At 50.3% G+C, this 24083-nt stretch overlaps 1 protein-coding gene across 1 annotated transcript in view; it reads right to left on the reverse strand.

Annotated features, from left to right (window-relative positions):
- Positions 1-6695: 6695 nt before the first annotated feature.
- The window catches only part of PTPRB (protein tyrosine phosphatase receptor type B), a 69057-nt gene continuing 51669 nt past the window's right edge, over positions 6696-24083 (reverse strand). Inside the window, exons 22-34 of the mRNA XM_064165897.1 lie at positions 23812-23918; positions 23198-23297; positions 22281-22364; positions 22110-22127; positions 21914-21995; positions 20919-21009; positions 18493-18569; positions 17560-17694; positions 15439-15561; positions 15088-15251; positions 14374-14509; positions 10026-10146; positions 6696-7715 (exon numbers count right to left, since the gene is read on the reverse strand). Of these exons, the coding sequence (XP_064021967.1) occupies positions 7693-7715; positions 10026-10146; positions 14374-14509; positions 15088-15251; positions 15439-15561; positions 17560-17694; positions 18493-18569; positions 20919-21009; positions 21914-21995; positions 22110-22127; positions 22281-22364; positions 23198-23297; positions 23812-23918 (1261 nt within the window). The 3' untranslated portion in view covers positions 6696-7692. The remainder of the gene's footprint in view (positions 7716-10025; positions 10147-14373; positions 14510-15087; positions 15252-15438; positions 15562-17559; positions 17695-18492; positions 18570-20918; positions 21010-21913; positions 21996-22109; positions 22128-22280; positions 22365-23197; positions 23298-23811; positions 23919-24083) is intronic.

Below are 24083 nucleotides of genomic sequence, written 5' to 3' on the forward strand. Positions count from 1 at the left end.
GGAGGGATGGACGCAAGCTAGAGGAGGGGAGATTCAGATGAGATGTTAGGAAGAAGTTGCTTGCTGTGGAAACCTCATCCCTGGAGGTGTCCAAGACCAGGCTGGATGCGGCTCTGGGCAATGTGATCTAGTGTGAGGTGTCCCTGCCCATGGCAGACTCACCAAAGCGAAGCAGAGCACAGGAGAGCAGTGTAGAAGAGGAAAAGCAGTGCAGAGGGGGAAGCTCATAGTGGCAGCTCATCCTGGTAGCTCATAGTGGCAGCTCACTGCAGCATTAACTGTGCCTCCATGTAAGATGGAGTGGGGCTTGTCCCTTACCTCCATCCTGCTGCTGGTGCCAGGCATATACTCTTTAATGGCAGCCTCCTGCATTCTCCTCAGGCAGCCTTTCTGCAGGCACAGCAATGCATATGGATGGAGTGGTAAAGCCTTACCATGCTCATCCTCATTCTGTATTCATGCATGCTGAGCTGGCTAGCTCAGTAATTAGCTTTATGATGATCCAAGACCTTCTGTACCAACTTGCCTTTCCTTCCCTCTTGTGTTGTTGTCCCTCTGCTGCTCCCCTCCAACGCTTCTACTGCAGTTTCAAGGTTGCTTCTATTGACAGCAAGCCCCAAACAGGCAAAATAAAGTAATAAGGGAACTCAATTAGTTTCATATTCATTTTGCAAAGTCATATTCAAATCAACTTCTTGTGTTGTTTGGTGCACACTCTGTGCTTTGCCAAACAACCTTGAAGGCTGTGCTGCAGAGCCAGGCATTGTGAGCTGTTAGCAGTGCTCATTATGCAGCCCAAAAGCATTCTGATCATTGGGGCCTCTCCATTTCAATGCTACCTGTGACAGCTGAGAACAGCCTTTGAAGCACTGAAGGGTTTGCTTCCCCTTTCAAGAGTAAATTGCTGGCAAATACACAGCATTAAAATCTGCTCTGTTCTTCAGTGAGGAAGAGGAGGGCTGGCAACAGTTACTGCTCAAGCAGGGGTTTTAATTGGCCCACAGGACTCCTCACCTCCCCAGGGTTGCTCTTACAGTCAGGCTGCAGAGGTTAAGTCTCATAGAATCAACCAGGTTGGAAGAGAGCTCCAAGCTCATCCAGTCCAACCTAGCACCCAGCCCTATCCAGTCAACCAGACCATGACACTAAGTGCCTCAGCCAGGCTTGGCTTCAACACCTCCAGGGACAGTGACTCCACCACCTCCCTGGGCAGCCCATTCCAATGCCTGAGAATTCCATTCTCAGGCACAAAGTTGAACAGTGAAGCAGAATGGGATCCAAAATCATAGCATCATTGAATGATGCAGGCTGTATGGGACCTCTAGAGGTCATCCAGTCTGGCCCCCACTCTGCAGTCAGCAGGGACAGCCTCACTAGACCAGGCCTGGATCCTGACCCAGCTGCTAGCCCAGGTTCTCCTTTGCTGAAAGCATCTGCAGGAAGATCACAGAATCACAGCACTTCAGAGGTGGGAAGGGACCTCCAGAGATCATCCAATCCACCCCCCCCACACAAACACCCAGGCAGCATCACCCAGGGGAGTGACAGCATCAGTTCTGAGGAAGAGCTACAGGAAGCTACCCTCCACCTCCTGCAGAAATGAGTTCTCAGGCAGAGCAGGGTGGACATGCAGTGAGCCTGGGAGTGAGGCTTCTCTGGAGACTTTCCAAACTCACCTGGATGCATTCCTGTGTGGACTGCCCTGAGTGATGCTGCTTGGCAGGGGGATGTTGGACTGGATGATCTCTGGAGGTGCCTTCCAACCTCTAAAGTTCTGTGGTCCCCTAGGGTTCATTGCAGGATTGCTTAGGAGTCACCTCAGGTGTCCTCAAGCACTCTGCAGGCTCAGGTGTCAGAAGGAAGCTGCTCTGCACAGCTCTCCAGTTCACTCCCAGGCTCACTGCATGTCCCACTGTAGAGGCAAGGTTCAGCATCTGCTTCTGCTGTGGAGAATTCAACAAGCCTTGAGTGCAGATGTGCAGATCTCACCCACAGGAACGTGTGTCAGAGCCAAAAGGAATCTCCTCATTTCCAGCTTTGTTCCATTCCCCCCAGTCCCATCACTACCTGACATCCTAAAGAGTCCCTCCCCAGCTTTCTCCCAGCCCCCTTCAGATACTGAAAGATCACAATAAGGTCACCTTGGAGCCACCTTCTCTCTAGACTGAACAGATCTAACTCCCTCAGTCTCTCCTCAGAGTACAGAGGCTGTCAGGGGCTGGAAGGGACCCAAGGAGATCAACAAGTCCAACCCCCCCCCTGCCAGAGCAGGACCACACAATCTAGCACAGATCACACAGCAGAGCAGCTCCAGCCTCCTGCTCAGCCTCATGGCCCTTCTCTGGACACCTTCCAGCACATCCACAGCCCTCTTGCAACAGTGGCTCCAGCACTGGATGCAGTACTCCAGCAGTGTGGAGCAGTGGGGCAGGACCACTTCCCTGGCCCTGCTGCCCACACTGCTCTTGCTGCAGCCCAGGAGCTGGGCTGGAATGTCCTCTGAAGCCCACCTCACATGACATCAAACTCACTGACAAGCCTTCCTCCTGAGCAGCAGGCCAACAAAATCCCCAATGCAAAGGCAGTGGAAGAGAAGAAGAAGAAGAAGAAGAAGAAGAAGAAGAAGAAGAAGAAGAAGAAGAAGAAGAAGAAGAAGAAGAAGAAGAAGAAGAAGAAGAAGAAGAAGAAGAAGAAGAAGAAGAAGAAGAAGAAGAAGAAGAAGAAGAGAACACAGCTATGAATTTTTTTTTAAATGAATGTTTTATTCATGAATTGTTTATTAAAAAATAAACCCCAAACAGGTGTAAAATGCACTCAAATAGATTTTTGATTTCTTGACCAGGGCTATAAAATAGAAAAATAGACTTAAAAATAAAGGCATAATTTAAATTGCCAACAGTAGCACTGAGTTTGCTGGGAGCACAAACTGACTGTGGAGCACATGAATGTGGGCTAGGTGCTGAGGATGGGCTTGAGACACTTTACTCCAGGCACTGGCAAAGGATTTATGGCTCAGGGGTTTCACTCCTGCCCTGCTGCAGAGCAATGTGGATTTGGCTGCTTGCTGTTACTTGCAGTACACTTCTTTACCTTTCAAATAAACCAAGGAACAGCCAAACTGCTGTGCAGCTTCTGACAGCATCCCTGGCACTCTCAGTGCCCCAAATCCCACAGCGTTTGCTCAGTCAGCTACTTCCTAGTGCCCAGGATCTCCTGCCAGCCTTAAAAACCCAACTGCCAGGCTGGACCAGCCCTTGAGCTGTGAGGTCTCTGATAGTAGAGCAGTTTGCTTTGCTACCAACAGGTTAGGAGCCTCAGAGGCAGAGCTGAGGCTCCACAGCTAAGCTGCCTGAGTACTGGGGCTGCACACTCAGCTTCTGTTCAAAGCTGCAGCCTGGTAGGGCTTTAGGTCCCAGAGCTCACAGCTCCAGAGCCTGAACGCTGTGACAGGGCCCATCAGGAGAGTGGTGGACATTCTGTGTGGCATTTTACGTCTGAAGTGCTGGAAAAAAGCCAGGAAGAAACCTAAGCACCTGTCTTGGCAGCCCTTGGCAGTGAAGCTGTGGCAGGCTGTACCTGTGAATGCCAGGTGTGGTTCTCTGCTCTGTGGTCCTGGCAGGAGATGCTAACAGGGTGACTGCTCTCATCCTTTCCAGCCCTCATACTAACTCCCAGTGAAGCTGTGGCTGTGGCAGGCTGTACCTGTGAATGCCAGGTGTGGACCTCTGCTCTGTGGCCCTGGCAGGAGATGCTAACAGGGTGACTGCTCTCATCCTTTCCAGCCCACATATTAACTCCCAGGCTGAGTGGCACAGCAAAGCCCCTCAAGTGCTCCCATCTGCCCCAGCATCCAACTTTTGGCTTTCAAACCAGCCATGTAAATAAACCTATACAATATAGAAGATAAAGTTCACACCATTTTCTTCTTCTCTAGCCTACAGGTGAAAGGCAATCAGGAAATCCATAGCAAAATATCATGGCACTACAACAATACTTCTGGCAATTCCAGGCACAGAGAGGAGCTGTATAAATAACTCTTAGCAGCAGAAGGAAAAATAAAGTTGCACTTCTATGACATCTTCACAGTTATGTCTCTTTCTCTCCCCCACTTTGGTGTTCCATCAGTAACCAGAACAATATCATTTCTCAACTCCAGCTATGTAAAACAAAAGCCTCTCTCTTCCCCTCCCCCCCCTCCCCTTTTGCTTTGTGGATCCTGTCTTTGTATTGCACAGATTCAAACCCAAACACAGTTATTGCATTTCTTTTTTTTTCTTTCATTATTAAATAACTTTCATTTAAAAAATAAAAAACCCAACAACAACAACAACAACAACATCAATTAAGCTTTTAAAAGCCCAACCCTGCAAATGCTTCCCAAGCAGAAGGGTTGATGGTTGGTTTGGTTCTTTTTTTTTCCCAGGCAAGCATTTCCAGTTGACTCTTCCATGAAAAGGACTCAGGTAGCTTTGTGGATAAGGCAGGGATCCAAGGGACTGGGCTCCAAGTGTGCAAATCTTAGCTTATGGATCAGCAACAAGCTGGCTGTGGAGCATTGTTGCTGGGAAACAGCAAGAAGGGAATTCTGAGCATCATCCACAGACATTCAAAAGAGCAAGGTCCTCTTTGGCAGAGAATGTCTTTGAGAGCTGTCTTTGTTCAGGCTCCTTGGAGTCCATTCTTGTTGTGTGAACAATTCCCCATCAGTTCTGTTGCTCAGCTTAGAGGCACAAATGAAGTCTCCTGCTGGTGAGTAGGTGTTTTACACTGACAAAAATGCTACATAGATACTTTTAACTTATTCTCAGTGGTTTGGCACTGGTTTTGTAAGAGCAGAACCGTGTGGAAAGCAGAAGTAGAACATGAATGTGTGTTGGGGGGGTCTCCTGTGTGCCCCAGCTTGGCAGAGCTGCTCAGGAGCACTCTGCCAGTCTTTAAGCTTGTCTCTCAAAGAATTGTCAGGGCTGGAAGGGACCTCAGGGATCATCCAGTTCCAACCCCCCTGACATGGGCAGGGACACCTCACACTAAATCAGAGTCACTTCCAGCCTGGCCCTAAAACCCTCCAGGGATGAGGCTTCCACCACCTCCTTGGGCTTCCTGTTCCAGGCTCTCACCACCCTCATGCTTAACTTCTTCCTAACATCCAATTTGAATCATAGAATCAACCAAGTTGGAAGAGACCTCCAAGATCAAATCTCCCCTCCTCTAGTTTAGATCCATTCCCCCCCTATCCTATCACTACCTGACACCCTCAAAAGTCCCTCTCCAGCTTTCTTGTAGCCCCCTTCAGATACTGGAAGGCCACAATAAGGTCATCTCAGAGCCTTCTCCTCTCCAGACTGAACAGCCCCAACTCTCTCAGTCTCTCCTCACAGCAGAGCAGCTCCAGCCCTCTGCTCATCCTCCTGGCCCTTCTCTGGACACCTTCCAGCACCTCCTGATCTTTCTTGTAATACTGACTCCAGAACTGGACACAGTGCTCCAGGTGCAGAGGTGGAGGATCACTTCCCTTGCCCTGCTGGCCACACTTCTCTTGCTGCAGCCCAGGACAGGGTTGCCTTTCCTGCCTGCATCTGCACACTGGTGGCTCATGTGGAGCTTCTCATCCACCAGCATGTCACTGAGTGACGAGCAGGAAGAGGCTTACGAATTGTCTCCACTATCAGCTGAGAGAAAAGATGCAAACAGCTTCCTAGTGCAGCTCTATCATTTTGGAGGCAGAGTTGTGAACTCTGCAGGTGCTGAGGAGGGACCTGGCAAACAATGCTGAGGAGCAACCCCAGCGTGTGTCTGAAAACTACAAACAGCACAGGCAGGTAGTACACAATCAGCCTTTTGCCCTCAGATCGTTTACTGCTGAGCTGAATTCCATTTCCTCAGCAGAGTGACATGGAGAGTGAGATAATTTATAAGGGTGCACTTGGAACATCTTCAGAGTGCAATTGTGCTGCTGCTACCCAAGATGGGTGACCTTGGGTCCTCAGCTGCCACTTGCAAGAAGAAAAGGCTCCATGCAGCGCACGGAGCGCGGCGGCAATCTCCACGTGGCCCCAGGTTCAGCTGTGATTAGCAGGGTCAGTGATCCATCTGAAGCTGCCAGCCTTGTTTGTCCTTGCTTGCTAACTTAAGAGTTGCTATCAACAGAAACAGAAGGGGAAAGGCACTGTGCACCTTTCTCTCTGGTTGTGCTTCCACCTGCCCCTGCGAACGAGGCTTCCACTGCAATCCCTTCTTCGGAGCTCACTACAGGGGCTGGACCTTGGGGGTGTTTGTGGGGCCAAAGAGGGTGCCTAAGTGAAAAAACGAGCACCACCCTCATAGTGAAATGGCACTGAACAACTCAGAGTGGGCTGGTGCAGTGAACAAGCTTCATGCTTGCACAAGTGCAGCTGCAGAGGTTCTTCCACTGCATGTGCCCAGCTCAAGATCCAGCACAAGCACAAGTTCAGTTTTTGTTGGGATTTCTGAGCACTCACCCAGGACAGGAAAGTGACAGCTCTAGGGAGAATGGATCCAAGCTAGAGCAGGGGAGATCCAGACTGGATGCTGGGCAGAAGTTGTTCAGCATGAGGGTGGTGAGAGACTGGCACAGGTTTCCCAGGGAGGCAGTGGAAGGCTCATGCCTGGGTGTTTTTCAGGCCAGGCTGGATGTGGCTCTGGGCAATCTGATCTAATGTGAGGTGTCCCAGAGGAGCTGGAGCTAGATGATGCTTGAGGTCCCTTCCAATCCTGACAATTCTCTGATTGCATCAGCTCAGGAGCAGCAAAGAAGAATGCATTTTGGCCCTCACATAGTTGGGTGTATTTGTAACAGAACTGCTCCACACTCCCACACTCTGCAATGACAACACTGCACAGACACAGGCTGTGGTCTGATTCTGCCCTCTTAAACCAGTGCAAAGCACTCAGAATAGGACCTGTCTCCACTCAAAGCATGTTGGGGCAAGGCCTTGCTTGACTTCACAGCAGTGTACATGGTTTGACATTTTTCTCTGTTAGACCTACTGAAACAGCTGCTCCTAGTGAGCTGGAGCCAGCTCTGATGAGCTCTGTAGAAGGCATTGCCATTGTCCTATGGGTCAGACCTGCTTCCATCAGGTCAAAACCAGGAAGTTTTGAAGTGTTAGAGAGTAGCATCTTAATTTCTACACAGGACTACTGTTCCCCTTGCTTTCATAGTAGCTTATTTCACCTCACAAACAGTGAACAGTCCAAAAGAGGAAAATGAGGGGTTTATTTTCCCTCATTGAGTCTGGGTTTTTTTTTGCTCCTGTTAAGCCATACAATTTAAAATAGTTTATGTGGAATAATCCATTAAAAAAAAAAAACAACTATATTAAGGGGAAAAAAAAAGTATTATTTGAAGCTTCATATTAATATAAACATATCTAGAACCCCCCTCCCCCAAAAAAAATACATATTTACATAAGGCCAAAATACAATTAATTATATATACATTAATATCCATTACACTTAAATTAAGATCTCTGCTGGGGAAAAAAAAAAACCAACTAAACCCATGAATCACCAGACCAATAAATTATAAACAGTCTCAACAGAAAGGTCTGGCACCTTTCTAGTGCATCAAACACAGGCATCAACAGTAACAACCCCCAACCCTCAAACTGACCTCTCCTGGCCCCCCCGAGGTAACAACAGGGGTCACACAAGCAGGTCTCTGCAACATTCTTAGTGCCTTGAATAAACAGCATCTGGAAAGAAGGACAAAGGGAGGTCAGGAGGAGCACAGCCAAGCAGGAGGCTTCGTGTTCAGCTCTGCCAGCTGCCTATGGTGCTCTTGCAAGGTGTTTGGGTGGCAGCAAACACAGACCACTGCTGCTTTTGCCAGCACTGCCAAGCTGTGTGACCCTGCTTAGTTCTGTCCTGGGCCTCCTCCAAGCTCAGCCTGCTCCTCACAGCTGCCTGATTTCTAGGGATAGAGCTCAGCCTGCTCCTCACAGCTCCCTGATTTCTAGGGCCAGAGCTCAGCCTGCTCCTCACAGCTGCCTGATTTCTAGGGATAGAGCTCAGCCTGCTCCTCACAGCTCCCTGATTTCTAGGGCTAGAGCTCAAACTGCTCCTCACAGCTCCCTGATTTCTAGGGCTAGAGCTCAGCCTGCTCCTCACAGCTCCCTGATTTCTAGGGCTAGAGCTCAGCCTGCTCCTCACAGCTCCCTGATTTCTAGGGCTAGAGCTCAGCCTGCTCCTCACAGCTCCCTGATTTCTAGGGCCAGAGCTCAGCCTGCTCCTCACAGCTCCCTGATTTCTAGGGCCAGAGCTCAGCCTGCTCCTCACAGCTCCCTGATTTCTAGGGCTAGAGCTCAATCTGCTCCTCACAGCTCCCTGATTTCTAGGGCTAGAGCTCAGCCTGCTCCTCACAGCTCCCTGATTTCTAGGGCTAGAGCTCAAACTGCTCCTCACAGCTCCCTGATTTCTAGGGCTAGAGCTCAAACTGCTCCTCACAGCTCCCTGATTTCTAGGGCTAGAGCTCAGCCTGCTCCTCACAGCTCCCTGATTTCTAGGGCTAGAGCTCAGCCTGCTCCTCACAGCTCCCTGATTTCTAGGGCTAGAGCTCAACCTGCTCCTCACAGCTCAGCCTGCTCCTCACAGCTCCCTGATTTCTAGGGCTAGAGCTCAGCCTGCTCCTCACAGCTCCCTGATTTCTAGGGCCAGAGCTCAACCTGCTCCTCACAGCTCCCTGATTTCTAGGGCCAGAGCTCAACCTGCTCCTCACAGCTCCCTGATTTCTAGGGGCTAGACCAAGAAAACTGATCTCTCATCATAGAATCTCAATAACTGATGTCCATGTTTAAGGAGGTTACTCCTTAAGGAGGTACCTGGAGTGCTGTGTGCAGTCCTGAAGCCCCCAACACAAGAAGGATATGGAACTGTTGGAGCCACAATAAGGTCTCCTGGGAGCCTACTCTTCTGCAGACTGAGCAGCCCCAACTCTCTCAGCCTGTCCTCCCAGCAGAGCAGCTCCAGCCCTCTGCTCATCCTCATAGCCCTCCTCTGGACATGTTCCAGTTGCAGTGTAACACAGCCAGCACTCTCACCCCAACACTAGGATGCCTCCTTAAGCTTTCTATGTGTCACTTGCTTGGACACATGCTCCAGAACTGGACACAGTACTCCAGGTGGGGTCTCACCAGAGTGAAGTAGAGGGGCAGAATGGCCCTGAACTGGACACATGCTCCAGAACTGGACACAGTACTCCAGGTGGGGTCTCACCAGAGTGAAGTAGAGGGGCAGAATGGCCCTGAACTGGACACATGCTCCAGAACTGGACACAGTACTCCAGGTGGGGTCTCACCAGAGTGAAGTAGAAGGGCAGAATGGCCCTGAACTGGACACAGGCTCCAGAACTGGACACAGTACTCCAGGTGGGGTCTCACCAGAGTGAAGTAGAGGGGCAGAATGGCCCTGAACTGGACACAGGCTCCAGAACTGGACACAGTACTCCAGGTGGGGTCTCACCAGAGTGAAGTAGAGGGGCAGAATGGCCCTGAACTGGACACAGGCTCCAGAACTGGACACAGAACTCCAGGTGGGGTCTCACCAGAGTGAAGTAGAGGGGCAGAATGGCCCTGAACTGGACACAGGCTCCAGAACTGGACACAGTACTCCAGGTGGGGTCTCACCAGAGTGAAGTAGAGGGGCAGAATGGCCCTGAACTGGACACATGCTCCAGAACTGGACACAGAACTCCAGGTGGGTTCTCACCAGAGTGGAGCAGAGATGCAGAACCACCTCCCTTGACCTGCTGGCCACACTTCTTTTGACCATGACACATGAGACAGGAACAGCATGAAGACAAGGTAGGCAGAGGAGGAGATATTTGTACAGCTTCTAATGGAGGAAACAAAGACACAGTTCCAAGAGTGCCAAAAAGCAGAGGAGTGAGGAAATGAAGGTACAGGAAAAGAACAAACACTGATGGTAAGGGACAGTGCAGCTCCCCCCCACCCAGTTACCCTGTCAATGAGCTACAGCATTTGAAGCTTTGCAGAGCTTGCACTCACCTCTGGGATAGTCTGGATTCACATTTTCATATATGGGAAAGAGAGGATTCTCCTGTTCGCTGCGCAGCTTCCTGGCTCTCAGCACATCCCTCACGCACTGGTGCAGATACACATACTGGCACTGCAAAGGAATCCTGGCTTAAGTCACTCTGGGGATTGTCATCATCCCATTTTCTGCCCTCTGAGAAAGCCAGGGCAGGCTAACTCCCCGAGACAAGATCAAGCCTGGTGTCAAGGAGGAGAATAAGCTTCTAGAATTAGCCTCCTGCGGACATCAGTCGCACAGCAAACCTTTGTGATCACCTGGTTTGGAAGTGCTAAAACACAAAACAACATCAGGTTTCAACAGATCATCTCAGGAGTGAAAGCTCTAAGGCATAATTTGACATCCTGCTCCTGCTGGATAGCTTCTACTTCCAGATGCTTTGGATTGAGGCACCATCCCTGGAGGTCTTCAAGAAAAGACTGGATGAGGCACTTGGTGCCACGGTCTGGTTGACTGGATAGGGCTGGGGGATAGGTTGGGCTGGATGAGCTTGGAGCTCTCTTCCAACCTGCTCAATTCTATGATTCTAAGCACATGGCAGAGAGAACAAACCTCCTGATGTTTTTGTTCTGAAAAGTATCACAGTACATTCAGAGGTTGGAAGGGACCTCCAGAGGTCATTAAGTCCAACACTCCTGTCAAAGCAGCAGCACTCAGGAACACGTCCAGCTGGGTTTGAAAGGCTCCAGAGAAGGACACTCTCTGGGCAGCCTGCTCCAGGGCTCTGGCACCCTCACTCCAAAGAAGTTTCTCCTCCTGTGGAGCTGAAACCTTCTCTGTTCCAGTTTGCATCCATTGCTCCTTGGCTTATTGCTGTGCACCACCCAAAAGAGCTTGGCCCCCTCCACTTGACCCCCAGCCCTCAGCTCTTGACAGACATTGCTCAGATCCCCTCTCAGCCTTCTCTTCTGCAGACTAAACAGCCCCAGGGCTCTCAGCCTCTCTTCATTTGCACATCTGCAAACCTCCATGCCAAGAGGAACCAGGATCAGGTCAGAGATCCTCTGCCTCTTTCCCAGCAGCCTGGGAAGATCTGGAAGCCTCTCAAGGGCTGAGCAGTTCCAACACTGCCACAGAGGAGCCAGGGACCAGCTTGAAATTCCTGCTCCCCCGCAGTGAGTAGCACAGCCTGGGCTTGGGCTCCAGGCTGCCTTCTGTTTGTAAGTGAGGCAAAGCCTCTGTGTGGCTAAACTTTTCCAGTGTTCTGATTCTCCCCAGTGAATGAACTGCCCATAAGCATCCTTGGGAAGCTTTTCCTGACCAAATTAGAACCCAAATTTAACTGATGTGTATCTAGTTGTGGGCAGGGGCCTTCCAGAAATGAAAATAACTACATCTTTTATAACTCCTGCCTCCTTAATTGCCACAACCAGAAGAATCCTGCACCTCACCCACCAATTTGATGGAAAGTTGGCCAAGGCATGGAGGCTTCCCTTGGCAGGGACCATTTGGGACTGTAAAGGTGGGCCAGCTTCTCTGCCTGAGTTACAGCTGCTGTGCTGAGCTTTTTGGAACTAACAGACAATTTTCTGTAGCTCCTCTGCATGTCTCCAGCTGCAGGCTCTTGTCTTACACAACCTTCAGCCAAGTTCTGAGCAGTGGCTGTGTTGAGCTGCTGTTGGTTTACTGTGACTGCCTAAGATCAAGCAGGATGGTGCTGTGAGCTCTGGCTGAAGCAGTCTCATTGTAAACTACTGTCTGTTGGCCTGGGCTCCCCAGTGAGATCTGGCTTCCACCACATCAACAGGCAGGGCCCTAGCTTTTATCTCAACCCCCAGACAGCCTGTGGAAGCCAAGCCACAAAAGATAAGCCAAAGTATTAAGGTCTTCACACATAGCAAATGGGAGTTTGTGGAGCATCTTTTTTCTCCCCCCTCTCCACACCTCCTTCACTTCATCTTCAAAGATGTGCAAGGATTACTTCACAGCTTACTGCTCACAGCAAACTTTGAATCATCACAAAAGCTGCAGGATAAATGTACCTCATTTGCCTGCAGGAGGATAAGAGATTGCATTGCCTGAGCTCCAAGCTACCTCGATGAAAGGGAGCTGTGAATCAGACACCATACACAGATGCAACTGACAGCTCAGATCAGTGCTAGGGACACAGCTGCTCAGTGGCTGTGAACTGACACAGCTACGTGGTCAAGCTCCATGCATGTTACAGCTCAAGTGGGGTGAGCTGAGCTGCAAAAGATTCCTGGCAACTTATCTGGGTGATGCTGATTGTGATTTCTTCCAGGGGTGGGGCTGGTTACAACAGAGCTCTGGGTAAGACATTGCTGGTTTGGGGCAGAATCACAGAAATTTAGAGGTTGGAAGGGACCTCCAGGGATCACAGCCAACCCTGTGCTGGGATGCACATGAGCAGTGTGGACAGGAGGGTAAGGGAGGGGATTCTGCCTCTTGGCTCTGCTCTCCTCACACCCCACCTGCAGTCCTGGGTGCAGTTCTGGAGCCCCCAGCACAAGCAGGACATGGAAGTGTTGGAGCCAGTGCAGAGAAGGCCACCAAGACGCTGAGAGGGCTGCAGCAGCTCTGCTCTGAGCACAGGCTGAGAGAGTTGGGGCTGTGCAGCCTGGAGAAGAGGAGTGGCCTTGCAGTAGCTGAAGGAGAGCTACAGGAAGGCTGGGCAGGGACTTCAGCTACTGGAAGGCTACTACAAGGTGTCTGTCTTGCATTCCCAGCTGAGCCTCTCTGCCCACAGGTGGCTTTTACATCTATGAGGAAGCATTGTGGACCTCTGTGTTTCCAAACTGCAACAGAGGCAGACCCATCAGACCTGTTCTGATTCTCTCCCCCCCTTCCCCATTAACAATTCACAGGGGAAATGCAAAGACTGCCTCCACAATTCACCTTGAGCAAATCAGCTCCTGAAACGTTGAGCTGCTGTTAGCCTGATGTGATTTTCGTGCACAGGAAGAAATCCCAAACCTTCTCTGCACCTCAGGGAGAACTGTGCTTGCTTTTGCACAGTACCTCAGCAGAATGCTGATGGATTTGCCAATGCCATTAATGAAAGTGACAGAGCAGCTCAATAAAAAATGACCTGCAAAGCCACAAGGCCACACTGCTTGGAGTTTTCAGATCATGTACATCTGATTTTCTCTGTTCTTTGTTCCTTTCCCTTATTATGCTGTCCTGTCTGTCTGCCTTCCAAGCCCAGCACTCAAGCACCTACCTCTACTCAAATCTCATTTACTGGACACTGCACTAACACAGTAATGTGCTGCACTCAGCACTGCTCAGGCCACACCTTGAGTGCTGTGTCCAGTTCTGGGCTCCTCAATTTGAAGAGAGATATTGAGGTGCTGGAAGGTGTCCAGAAGAGGACGACAAAGCTGGGGAGGGGCCTGGAGCACAGCCCTGTGGGGAGAGGCTGAGGGAGCTGGGGGGGTGCAGCCTGCAGCAGAGGAGGCTCAGGGCAGACCTCATTGCTGTCTGCAGCTCCCTGAAGGGAGGCTGTAGCCAGGTGGGGTTGGGCTCTTCTGCCAGGCACCCTGGGACAGTACAAGGGGACACAGTGTGAAGTTGTGCCAGGGCAGGTTCAGGATGGATGTTGTTAGGAAGTTGTTGTCAGAGAGAGTGATTGGCATTGGAATGGGCTGCCCAGGGAGGTGGTGGAGTGGCTGTCCCTGGAGATGTTGAAGCCAAGCCTGGCTGGGGCACTTAGTGCCATGGTCTGGTTGACTGGCAAGGGCTGGGTGCTAGGTTGGGCTGGATGAGCTTGGAGCTCTCTTCCAGCCTGGCTGATTCTATGATTCTATGTTAATCACCTGATGTGTGGCTGAGGTGGCTGTGAGCCAGAGCCACTAAGAGCAAATCTATAGGAAGCACAGCTGCCTATGGTTTGGACTGGCTGTATGAGAGTCTGCAGAGAAGGCTGAGAGGGGATCTGAGCAATGTCTATCAAGAGCTGAGGGCTGGGGGTCAGGAAGGAAGGGACAGGGACAGCCTCTGCTCACCTGTGCCCTGACACAGGACAAGGGATGGAAACTGCAGCACAGGAAGTTCCAGCTCAAGATGAGAAGAACTTCTTGAGTGTAAGGGTGAGAGAGCCCTGGCACAGGCTGCCCAGAGAGGTTGTGGAGTCTCCTTCTGTGGAGCCTTTCCAGCCCTGTCTGGATGTGTTCCTGTGCAACCTGTGCTGGATTCTGCGGTCCTGCTGTGGCAGGGGGGTTGGACTGGAAGCTCTCCAGAGGTCTCTTCCAATCCCTAACATCCTGTGAGCCTTTAAGATGAGACCCTGACTGCAACACACTGTAGCTGGTGCTGCTGCACTGAATGCTCCCCAGGCCTTACCTCTGTCTGAACCATGTGAACCCGGTGAAGCCTCAGGTCATGTACTGCTGCGTAAATGTCAACGCTGTCCTTTGAATCCAGCTGCTGCAGAATTCTGTCCAGGGCAATGAATGTGCCAGTCCTGCCAACACCAGCACTGGAAAAGAAAACAACCCAGGAGCTGCAGCAGCTGTGCTGTAAGGACAGGCTGTAGGAGTTGGAGCTCTGCAGCTTGGAGAAGAAAAGGCTTCGAGGAGACCTTGGAGTAGCCTTCCAGTAGCTGAAGGGGACTAGAGAAAGGCTGGGGAGGGACTACTGACAAGGTCTTGTAATGAGAGGAGGAGGAGGAGGAATGGGTTTAAAGTAGCAGAGGGGAGATTGAAAGTGGATGTTAGGAAGAAGTTGCTTGCAGTGAGGGTGGTGAGACACTGGCACAGGTTGAGGGTAGTGAGACACTGGCACAGGCTGTCCAGGGAGGTTGTGGAGCACAGAATCACCCAATGTGATCAAAGATCACATTGGGTGATTCTGTGCTCCACAACCTCCCTGGAGGTGTTCAAGGCCAGGTTGGATGAGTCCTTGAGCAACCTGTTCTAGTGGGAGGTGTCCCTGCCTATGGCAGGAGGTTGCAATTGGCTGATCTTTGAGGGCCCTTCCAATCTAAACCATTCTATGATCTTCCCAAGGGGAATGCACAAAGGTTCTGTGGCACTGACCTTTAGCTGCTGTGCCTACCTGCAGTGCACTATTGTTGGTCCTGTGTCTGGGGTCCTGTTGATGTAATCCCTCACAGTTCTCACAAACTGGATCAGGGACTGGGTGGTCTCTGGCACACCATGATCCGGCCAGACAGTGTAGTGGAAGTGGCGAATGAGCCTCGTTGAGTCAAGCTGCTCTTCCTGTTGGAACACCAAAGTGTGGGTCATGGGAACAGAGGAGGAAGCAGGACAGACACACAACAGGCATCTTCAGTGCAGCTGCTGCCCGAGATGAGCTGGGCATGATGCAATGAGCTAGAGTAGAAGAAGCCTTCCAAAGTGAGCCCTGCCAATTAACACTAACAACCAACCCCGCAGGCAAACGTACACTGCAGATTTTAAACTCCCTTATTGTCCACTCTGGGAGCACTGATTCAGACAGCATCTCAACGATCAGGTCTCCATAGTACAAGGAATCCTGGTCAAGGGGCCAGTAGTGATCACACTTCACCTGCAGGGACACAGAAAAAGGTAGACTTAGTGCCAGTAAGGGCTGTAAGCAATGTCTCCTCCCAGCAATGGCAGAAGCAGGCTTCAGTCTTCCTGTGCAAGCTGCTGAAGGAATTAAAACAGTAGCTGAACTCAGAAGTAGATGCCAGCCCCTGCCACTGTCAGCTCAGCAAACAGGACCTGGGATGGGAATGGGCTAGGATGGGGCTGGGAAGTGGAAGTTCTCATCACAGATGTCTGTGGCTGGAGGAACGAGAAGCACTGTACTGATACTCTCCTTCTGGATGCCACAACATTTTCTGCACCAACACTTCTCAGAGCTCTGCCTGGGTGAGGGCCAGGCCTCCAGGGTCTGCTCCCATCTCTCTTGTCCAGACATGCTAGTGGGATCCTATGCAGAGGCACTGAAGTGCAGGAGGAGACAACTCACTGTCCTGCATTTGCTTTTGCCATCTCATGAAGAAAAAAGGGTAACCTGAAAGGAAATAACCTCACATGTGCCACTCCATGACTGCTACTTCCAATCTGTTTCACCTCTTTATAGACCAAGTCCCTGTCTGATAAAGAGTGAAGGATGCAGTCACACTTGAGGAGGTGGATTGCTGAGACAGCTAAACCACCCGCACTCAGTAAGAATGCTCAGTGTGTGAGTGCTGTCTCTGCTTACCACATCAGTTTAAGAGAGATGCTGAAGTGCTGGAAGGTGTCCAGAGAAGGGCAGCAAGGCTGGGGAGGGGCCTGGAGCAGAGCCCTGTGAGGAGAGGCTGAGGGAGCTGGGGGTGTGCAGCCTGCAGCAGAGGAGGCTCAGGGCAGAGCTCATTGCTGTCTGCAGCTCCCTGCAGGGAGGCTGTACCCAGGTGGGGTTGGGCTCTTCTGCCAGGTACCCAAGGACAGAACAAGAGCCTCAAGCTGTGCCAGGGGAGGTTTAGGCTGGATGTTAGGAGGAAGTTCTTCCCAGCAAGAGTGATTTGCGTTGGAAAGGGCTGCTTGGGGATGTGGTGAAGTCCCCATCCCTGGAGGTGTCTAAAAGGAGGCTGCATGAGGCACTTAGTGCCATGGTTTAGTTAATTAGAAGGCACTAGGTTGGATTCGATGATCTCAGAGGTCTTTTCCCACCTGGTTAATTCTGTGATCAGTGGGAATTCCACAACCAGCATTTGTTCTATAGAGCTTATGTTTAAGGCAGTAGTCAATCAGGGTTGATGTGATAAACAGGCATTTCATGCTGGTGATTGTTGCTCTGCATGCTTAAGGGGATTATAACAGTAGCAGTGAGTAATGTCCTGGATTACTGTGCTGGTTTGAAGCTAATTGGAGTATTTTAATGAGGGAGATTAGATCATTGATTGTGAAAAGAAAATAATGATGAGGTCTGTATCATTCATTGGTTTGCTGAGAGGGATAAAAAGCCAAAATGTCAACAGGTTGTGCTGATTCCATTTGCTTCTCCTTCACTCTGCCCTGATCTCTCCACTAACAAATAACAGCTCAAGCTTTGCCGCTTGGTTTTGTTTGCCTGGGAAAGCAGAGGGAGAAAGAGGAGAGCTTTGAGCCCTTTCTGGGCAGTCTGCTTTGTCCAGGAGGGAGTCTGGATTTCTCTGTTATCTCTAATTTAAGTGTAATTGTACATACTTGTCAATATATTGTGCATACATGTTTGTACATCTAGCTTTGCTGTCAACAGACCTTCAGCTTACTTCTAAGCTGTCTCAGCTGGTCTGGTAAATCTCAATAGTGGGGGAGTGAGGGGGAAAGTTCCTAACCCACCACAGTTACTGACCAGAAGCACTGAGTTCTGTTCCTAACTCTAGCCTTGACATACTGCAATCTCTTGGGGTGGTTGTTGCATCCTCACCTCGCAGTCTTCACCTGTCTCCATTCTTTAGCTTATATCTCTTATCTCTTACTGTGTATCTCCACAGCTTTGGCCTTTGCTGTAGATGTAATGCAAATAACAAGCACAAACAGTCATTAATAGTAAAGCAGAGGCACAGCTTACCCTGCCCTTCTCCACACACTGGGTTACCATGACAATGTTATGAACATTTTGCTCCCATGCCATCTTCCAGAACTCATCTTTGGTGCCAGGCAAAGGGCCCTGAGTCGCTATGTATTCCCTGCGGAAATTGTTGCCCTGCAAGCAAAGAGAACTCTGTTAGGGTCCACAAAGGTATCAAAAACCACCTGCTGAGCAACTGAAAAGAGCCATGGGCTCTGCAGCTACAATGCCCTCGCTGGGACAATGGCTTTGAGAGCTGAATTGTTGCCTTGGACCTGGAAGCAGAGGGATGGTTGGAGAAAGAAGGAAGAGACTGCAGCAGTGCATGGAAGGACTGCTCCTGTTGAGGCAATCAGAGCTTTCCATTGCTCTTACCGTGTTCAACACAGTCTCAAGCAGCTGGGGAGCTACCTGGGGCTTGCTTTTTGGGGGGGTTTATTTACTGTTTTTAACAAACTAGCTGAGTTTTGGCTTGAAATCTGGATTGCTAAAGCCACTGCTGCTATCAATCACAGCTCTCTGGCAGAGGGCATTATTTTAAGCTCAGCCAGTTTCACTACTCTGCAAGGTGCCAACGCTGTCAGGATGAGCTCCGGGCTCCACAATAAGGATGCCACCTGCAGTGATAGCCACAGCTGCTGTGGACACTGTATAAAATCAGTGACCTTTAGAAGTGTGTCCCTGGCCAATTAGACCTGTTATCTTACATAACTACAGCAATCCAAGCAAGTGTCCTTAAGTGCTGGGTAAATCACCCACAGTTAACTTACTGGCAGTCAGACACACCCACAAAATGAGTTCTAAGGCTTTTAGCTCAAGTGAATAAATGAAGGGGGAGTGGAGCCTTAATCATCCAGCTTCATACTCAGTTTCAGACCAAGGACAAATTACACCAGAGCCAGGACTTCAGAACACCATCCCTGAGTCACTTACTGGTATGTAGCTTGCATTAATGTAGTCTGAGCAAGGGTCATCATCCACATTGGAAAGCTTCACTCTTGATGTATCATCTAGAAAGAAATTGATTACAAGAGGCTTATGGCTAGGTCTTGCTTTTCAGTCCCTCTCCCATTTACAGAAAGCCATTTGCTAAAGGAATGACAGCTTCCTGACAAGGATGTTACAGGGAGGGGTAATTTAGATGCTTATATTTGTACTGTCTCTTTCATCTGCAAGGTGCTATGGAGTGTTCCAAAGACTGGGATATGGAGAGGTGAGAAGTAGACAGTGAATACCCCAAAACTCCTCCACTGAGTTGCATAGCATTTGTTATGCCAGCCAGAGAGTCACAACAGCATCCTCCTGGCCAGCAGGAGCAGGGAGGGGATTGTCCCCTTGGACTCAGCTCTGGTGAGGCCACACCTTGAGCATTGTGTTCAGTTTTGGGCACCTCAATGCAAGAGAGCTGTGGAGGTGCTGGAGCCAGTGCAGAGGAGGGCAAGGAAGCTGGGGAAGGGCCTGGAGAATAAATCTGATGAGGAGAGACCGAGGGAGCTGGGGATGGGCAGTGTGAAACAGAGGAGGCTGAGGGCAGAGCTTATGGCTGGCTGCAGCTACCTGAAGGGACATTGTGGAGAGGCTGCTGCTGGTCTTGGGGGGTTGCTCAGTCTTGAGAAGAGAAGGCTCTGAGACCTTACTTTGGCCTTCAAGTATTTGAAGTGGGCTACAAGAAAGCTGAGGAGGGACTTTTTAGGCTGTCAGGTAGTGATAGGAATGGGGGGAATGGTGGGGAGATTCAGCCTGGATGTTAGGAAGAAGTTGTTAAGCATGAGGGTGGTGAAGTCCTGGAACCCTGGAAGCCTCATCCCTGGAGGTGTTTAAGGCCAGGCTGGATGAGGCTCTGGACAGCCTGATCTAGTGTGAGGTGTCCCTGTGCATGGCATGGGGGCTGGAACTGGATGATCCTTGAGGTCTCTTCTAACCCTGACTGATTCTATGACTAGGGGGAATGGAGAAAAACTGGAAGTAGGTAGGTTTAGGTTGGATGTTAGGAAGAACCACAAGGGTGGTGAGAGATTGGAACATGTTACCCAGGGAGGTGGTGGAGGCCTCATCCCTGGATGTTTTTAAGGCCAGGCTCACCATAAGCTCCCACACTGTGTGGAGCTAGAGGCTTGCTGTGTCCTCTGGAGAAGGAGGATTTGGAGGGCTGTCTAAAAGCCAAAGGCTGTGCTGCCATCCAGAGAGACCTGGACAGCCTGGAGAGCTGGGCACAGAGGAACCAGATGAAGTTCAACAAGGACAAGTGCAGAGTCCTGCATCTGGGGAGGAATAACAAACTGCACCAGTACAGGCTGGGAGGTGACTGCTGGAAAGCAGCCCTGTGGAGAAGGACCTGGGGGTCCTGGTGCTAACAAGTTACCCATGGCACAGCAATGTGCCCTTGTGGCCAAGGTGACCAATGGGATCCTGGGGTGCATTAGGAAGAGTGTGGCCAGCAGAGCAAGGGAGGTTCCCCTCCCCCTCTACTCTCCCCTGCTGAGACCTCATCTTGAATACTGTGTTCAGGTTTGGGCTCCCCAGTTGAAGAGGGACAGGGATCTGCTGGAGAGGGTCCAGTGGAGGGCTATGAGGATGATGAGGGGACTGGAGGGCATGGCTGATGAGGAGAGGCTGAGGGACCTGGGGCTGCTTAGTCTGGAGAAGAGAAGACTGAGAGGGGATTTGATAAATGTTTATAAGTATTTGAAGGCTGCTGGGAGGGGGGGACAGGCTCTGCTCACTGCTCCCTGGGACAGGACAAGGAGCACTGGGTGTAAATTGCAGCAAAAGAGGTTCTGCCTCAACACAAGGGGGAACTTCTTGAGTGTAAGGGTCCCTGAGCCCTGGCACAGGCTGCGCAGAGAGGCTGTGGGGTCTCCTTTTCTGGAGCCTTTCAAGGCCTATTTGGATGTGTTCCTCTGTGACCTGTGTTAGACAGTATTGCCCTGCTCTGGCAGGGGAGTTGGACTCGATGATCTCTTTGGGTCCCTTCCAACCCCTAATATGCTGTGAGCCTGTAAAAGCAGCAAACAGATGATCCTCAGCACACAAACAACCCCACTGGTATTTCTGCTCTCCTTGTTATCAGCAGTGACTGAATGCCCCCTAATAGCTGGAGCTTTTCCTCTCTAGACCGAGTGGCAGTCATTACAGCTCTAGTGTGAAACCAAATTACTGGGCTGTGTGAAGCCATTGGGGGCCATACATCATCTGCCTCCGAGCACTAGAGCCTGAGCTAGCAGAGGCATTTCATCTCTGTCAGGAAGGAGGGAAGGGATTGGCTACATTCTTTTCCACCAGGCTTGCTGGAAAAAAAGCAGAGAGAGTGAAAAATGGCTGAGGTGATGTAACATTGCACAACCAAATCCAAAACTCACAGGGCAATATATTATTGTATCGATTTTTCCCTCTGTTCTCTGGCAGAAGTGCTATGTCACAGGTCTGGCTTCGACCCACATCTTTCAAGTCCTGAAAAACAAAACCAAACAAAAAACCCAAGTTGGAATAAAATGGGAGGTGAAAATAATTCAAGGAGATGACAACACGGGGAGACACAGGACGTAGGGGATGCCAGCCCTGCCCTCTGAAGCAGCTAACAGTCATCATTTAGTACCTACACATCACTTTCCAGTCCTTCTTTTCTGCAAGGCACAATTAAGTAACCTGAGGGAGAATCTGGGCTCACCACTGGCAAAATGTGCATAGGCAGTTTTTGCTCACTGTATTCACAGGCTCACAGGATGTCAGGGATTGAAAGGGATCCAAAGAGATCATCCAGTCCCACCCTCCCCCATCAGAGCAGGACCAGACAATCTAGCTCCGGGCATCCAGACAGGCCCTGGAACTCTGTCCAGCTCTCAAAAGGTTATGGACAGAGAAAGGGTGGGTTTGAAGAATCAGAGCCTTAGAGTTTGGAAGGGACCCCCAGAGATCATCCACTCCAACCCTTCCTGCCCAGGCAACATCACCCAGGGAAGTGACAGCATCAGTTCTGAGGAAGAGCTACAGGAAGCTACCCTCCACCTCCTGCAGAAACGAGTTTTCAGGCAGAGCAGGATGGACATGCAGTGAGCCTGAGAGTGAACTGGAGAGCTGTGCAGAGCAGCTTACTTCTGACACCTGAGCCTGCAGAGTGCTTGAGGACACCTCTGAGGTGACTCCTAAGTAATCCTGCAATGAACCCTAAGGGATCACAGAACCTTAGAGGTTGGAAGGCACCTCCAGAGATCATCCAATCCAAACCCCCTGCCAAGCAGCATCACCCAGGGCAGTCCACACAGGAATGCTGGATTCTAGGACTCTAATCATTAACTCATTGCTTCAGCCAGCCCCCACCCCTTCATAAAGCCCTTGACCTGGGTTAGGATCCCACCTCATACTCCTTGGACAGGAGGTAGTTGGAGTCCGCTTGCAGTTTGGTGAAGTGTGCTTCAAAATGGGTGACTTTGATGGGACTAGAACATTCAACACGGGGTGGGGGGAAGAAAATCACAGGATGAATCACAGTCAGGACCTATGCAGCTGGCTACCAAGAAGCTTTCTGAGGTGTTAAGGTTGGTTCTGTTTACCTGGATGTCTTGCGGCTCCTGGAGACAATTGCAAAAGGAAAACAAGAACAGTTCATCAGTGAGTGACACCAGATGGGACACTCCATCTTAAGACAGGCCAAAATAGGTTAAAATACGTTAAATGCTAAAATAGGTTAAGATACTGCTTAGAAACAAAACTTTTGGTGTTACCCTTTCTGGCCCAGGTTCAGGTGGACCGCGAGTGGCCTGTCCCTGCGAATGCTCAGCCTCGCTGTAGGTCTCTCGTGGCCACTGCTGGAATGCAAAGGAAAATATTCTGCTTTACTCTCATGTTCTGGTCACAGCAAGAGCTGCTCTAACAGAACTGACACATTCAGGGTTGAAAAAAAAGGAATTTTTCAAACTCTGCTTTGATTTGTGGCTCTGACTGCTTCATATTGACAAACAACTCAATGTGAGTCAGCAGTGTGCCCAGGGGGCCAGGGAAGCCAATGGCATCCTGGCTGGGATTAGAAATGCTGTGGCCAGCAGGAGCAGGGAGGGGATTGCCCCCTTGGACTCTGCTCTGGTGAGGCCACACCTCGAGTACTGTGTTCAGTTTTGGGCACCACAATACAAGAGAAGGCTGAGAGGGGATCTGAGCAATGTCTATCAATAGCTCAGGGGTGGGGGTCAAGCGGAGAGGGCCAAGCTCTTTTGGGTGGTGCACAGCAGTTAGGAGCAATGAATACAAAGTGGAACACAAAAGGTTTCAGCTTAACATGAGGGGAAACTTCTTTAGAGTGAGGGTGCCAGAGCCCTGGAGCAGGCTGCCCAGAGAGGTTGTGGAGTCTCCTTTGGAGCCTTCCCAACCCCACCTGGCTGCATTCCTGTGTGGACTGCCCTGGGTGATGCTGCTTTGGCAGGGGGTTGGACTGGATGATCTCTGGAGGTGCCTTCCAACCTCTAAGGTTCTGTGATTAGTTCTACACTGAGTGTGTACAGATGCTGGGGGATACAGACATTTCTGCTGACTAGTTCAGTGCATTCCTCCAATTGCACAGCTATGCTTTAATTACTGTGTTGCTTAAATGAACACAACTCAACTTGATTTCAGTAACAGAGCCTGAGAAAGGGACTCCACTTACCCAACCTTCTGTCTGCAGACAAACAAGGCAGTAACAGCCACTAGCATCACGATCAGAAACAAGCCTGCGCTCACACCTTCAATCACTCCAAACAGAGGCTCTAGAAACAAAGCAGTGGATTTATGGACCCTGAGGAAAATGTATGAACAACCAAAGAATCAAGAAATTTTAGGGGACATTATGTTACAAGCTCAAGAAAATGGTTCAATACAAGGCAAAGGAAAGCAGTTAAACCTTTAGTTAAACCCTGGCCTTGCTTTTCTGCCCCTGTTTTTTTATCAAACACACTTCTATATATAATCTTTCACTCCCAGCTAGAGTAAAAGAAAGCACAGCCTCATTCTGTGCTTCCCTTGCATTTCGAAGCTTTCTTGGTGGCAGCTACACTGAGCCTTCACCTTTTCCTCTGCTGTCAGCAGCTCCATCAAGCAGCCCTTTGGATTCTTAACCTGGGGCTAGATAAGCCATGGCCCCAGCCCTATTTTGGAGCAGCCTTCAGGCACAATAATCTGATTCTGCACCACACTTTGCAACTCGTTCTAGATACCAGAGTGTTCAGAGGCAAAATATATGATCACATGCTGCAGCCATTGAGAAACAGGCCCCAAACTAACCTGCCTCTGTTGTGATGGGTAAAGAGAAGAAGGTGTCGGCAAAGAGCGGTTTAGGGAGATCCTTTGGGTCTTCACTGAAGAGCTGGGTGAAGGCTCGGATGCTGATCCTGAAAACAACAGCACCATCACAGAGAGAGCTCATCAGATGTTCAAACCAGCAGCAGAGAAGGAATGACTCATTTGCTCCTTACAGAGAAGTAAACCTTTCCACTGACTGCAGATGGTTCTCAATGGTGGCACCAGAGTTAAATACAGTATCTGGGAGAGCCCAC

The sequence above is a fragment of the Pogoniulus pusillus genome, chromosome 27 (genome assembly GCF_015220805.1).
Source record: "Pogoniulus pusillus isolate bPogPus1 chromosome 27, bPogPus1.pri, whole genome shotgun sequence".
In the NCBI taxonomy this organism is placed as follows: domain Eukaryota; kingdom Metazoa; phylum Chordata; class Aves; order Piciformes; family Lybiidae; genus Pogoniulus; species Pogoniulus pusillus.